Source organism: Lygodium microphyllum, chromosome 10 (assembly GCF_053477565.2).
Source record: "Lygodium microphyllum isolate KBCC chromosome 10, Lygodium_microphyllum_v1.1.10, whole genome shotgun sequence".
Classification (NCBI taxonomy): Eukaryota; Viridiplantae; Streptophyta; class Polypodiopsida; order Schizaeales; family Lygodiaceae; genus Lygodium; species Lygodium microphyllum.
The window spans coordinates 14,509,684-14,511,818 of record NC_141144.1 but is presented as its reverse complement, the minus strand read 5'-3'; the positions used below and the strand labels follow the sequence as shown (position 1 = coordinate 14,511,818).

Sequence of the window (2,135 nt, the reverse complement as noted above, 5' to 3'; positions counted from 1 at the left end):
ACGGTGAAATTCGAATATTATTTTATCCTTGACAACGAGCTCAGAGGCAGTGGGAGACGCAACGAAGAATTACGGTACCATCACCTCTCTCTCCACCATTAACCTACCTCTCTCCCACAATGGTAGAGCGAGATCGTGAGATGGTTGGAGACCGCCGCCTATTATAATTAAATGATGGCATACTACACCTTTACAAACATCAAAAACGGGTTCAAGGAAGACACGTGCGTAAAGAAGCAGGATAAATGCAGAGTGCTTAAGAAGAAGAGAACATTTAAAAAATGAAAAAGGTCTCTTATTGCCTCCGTTGCATAGACCTTAGAGGTCTCTAGCTTGACATGGCAAAGATTGGAGAATTAGCTTGTACATATATCAAAGTACTTCTCCCGGATTATAGAAAGCAAAAGCAAGATGGTCCCTCCAAAAACTTGGATTCACGACGAGAAGCAGGCGAGCGATGAAGATGCAGCTACAGCTCAAGGCTTGTGGACGAGAAAGCCGCTAACTTGGACCTGTCTCTTGCGGTCGAAACCAAGGACGCGGACGAATGCCTTGGGGTAGGCCTTCTTGCACTCCTCGATCTCCTTGAGGACGAGGCTTGAGTCTGTGCATCCGAACATAGGCAGCTTCCACATGGTCCAGTAACGGCCATCGTAGTAGCCACTGCCGTGGAAGTGTTCTCTGTAGACAGTACCGATCTGCAAGACAAGAAACACCAGCGTTAATCCAGAAATTAAACATAATCGCTGCCGAAGAATGGCACATTTGCTAGACCGCCTGCCCTCCGTGAAGACACGACAGCAGCAGCGTTTGTCCTAACATAAATCATTATTGGTGAGAGGACAAACGGATTTCGTGGAAACCGCCTGGCTATCGTAAAGACGTCAAAACACCAGCGTTAGCAAGGCACATTATTGGTGCCGAGAAAGACCAGATTTGGCGACCGCTTGGCTTTCTTAAGATAATCCGCAACTCTCCTTAGCAGATTAGTCACTTACTATTCTGAAATACTAGATGTCATGCTCGAAAAATTGGCACACAACCCTGTATCGCCATTTCCACATTAGACCATTACGTAAGGGCCTGCAATACTTGCTCACCATGCCAAGTGAAAACCTCGCTTAACTTTCCCAATACAAATGCTTCCGGAATTGCCAGTTCTAGTGCGACTTACGTTAGAGAACTCAAGACAAGGGATCCATCCCTTCCCGGTGATGTAGTCAATTTGCTTGGCCACCTGGTTTGGGTCCAACGGTGGCAGGTACGACAAGGTCTCGTACTTCTTGTTGTCGTACGGGGTCCATACCTGCACAATCCCGACACCGAGAACGGAAAATTAAGGATTAGAGTGACGGATAGAGTAAAAGTTTCCAGGCAAGAAGGTACAATCGTCTCGGAAAGTGTCGAACAAAATAAGCACAGGTACCAGGAACCTAACAGAAGTAGAAAATGTGACTAAACAAAACTTCATGTACTTACGAGCATGGCGCTAACACGGCTGCCATTTGACACGGAGGGGAGAGAGAAGTTGTCCTTGGGGGCAAGGAGCGTGTTGGCCTTGAGGCCGGAGAAGGACTTGGAGACAGTGGCCTCGGCGGGGGCGCAGGTAGGAGCCGACACAGCAAGGGAGGAGGTGATGATGGAAGCCATGGCCGCCGACGAGATCAAAGGCAGGCAGAAGCCTACGATGCCACAAGGGAGACCCAAAGGAGCGAGTGATGCGAGAATGGTGAATGGGGGTAGGGAACCAGACCTGATAAATAGACAATTCGCCTTCCTTCACCACACAATTCCCGGATAGAGCATGTGCGGTTCATGTGGTCTGGATAAGGCGAGTGTAAATGGAACCTTTTCCGCCCCCGCCGCGCCCCCCCCCCCCACCCCACATCGTCCGAGCACAGCCCCATCCTGATGCGTTTTTCGCCCTCACTTCCCACCCCTAGCTTTTTCCGATGGACAATATTTTTATTAAAAAAAACATTCAACACAACCTTCACAAATTATAGGGTTTTCATGTGATGCGCTTGTCTCTTTCCGAAAATTTCATCACTAAAATTGCCAAGCAATTTGAAAGGATACAAGCCTGCACCTAGCATTTCTGAAAAAACAATACATAAGCATTCAATCTTCACAAA

The 2,135-nt window shown here is 47.9% G+C and overlaps 1 protein-coding gene across 1 annotated transcript; it reads right to left on the bottom strand.

Moving 5' to 3' along the window:
• Positions 1–273: 273 nt before the first annotated feature.
• LOC148029734 (ribulose bisphosphate carboxylase small subunit, chloroplastic 2-like) lies at positions 274–1,745 on the bottom strand. The gene is made up of 3 exons (XM_087686052.1): positions 1,480–1,745; positions 1,175–1,306; positions 274–698 (listed from the first exon to the last, which is right to left on the bottom strand). Exons 1-3 carry the CDS (start codon positions 1,648–1,650, stop codon positions 477–479), a joined length of 525 nt encoding a protein of 174 aa, XP_087542178.1. The 5' UTR covers positions 1,651–1,745; the 3' UTR covers positions 274–476.
• Positions 1,746–2,135: the final 390 nt, after the last annotated feature.

What these genes read in the sequence shown, in the direction of transcription:
- LOC148029734 (XM_087686052.1), bottom strand. Translation starts at nt 1,650, where the DNA reads ATGGCTTCCATCATCACCTCCTCCCTTGCTGTGTCGGCTCCTACCTGC. An exon ending in GCCGTGTTAGCGCCATGCTC is followed by an intron (nt 1,307 to 1,479) that starts GTAAGTACATGA and finishes GGGATTGTGCAG; the next exon opens with GTATGGACCCCGTACGACAA. An exon ending in CTTGTCTTGAGTTCTCTAAC is followed by an intron (nt 699 to 1,174) that starts GTAAGTCGCACT and finishes CTTGTCTTGCAG; the next exon opens with ATCGGTACTGTCTACAGAGA.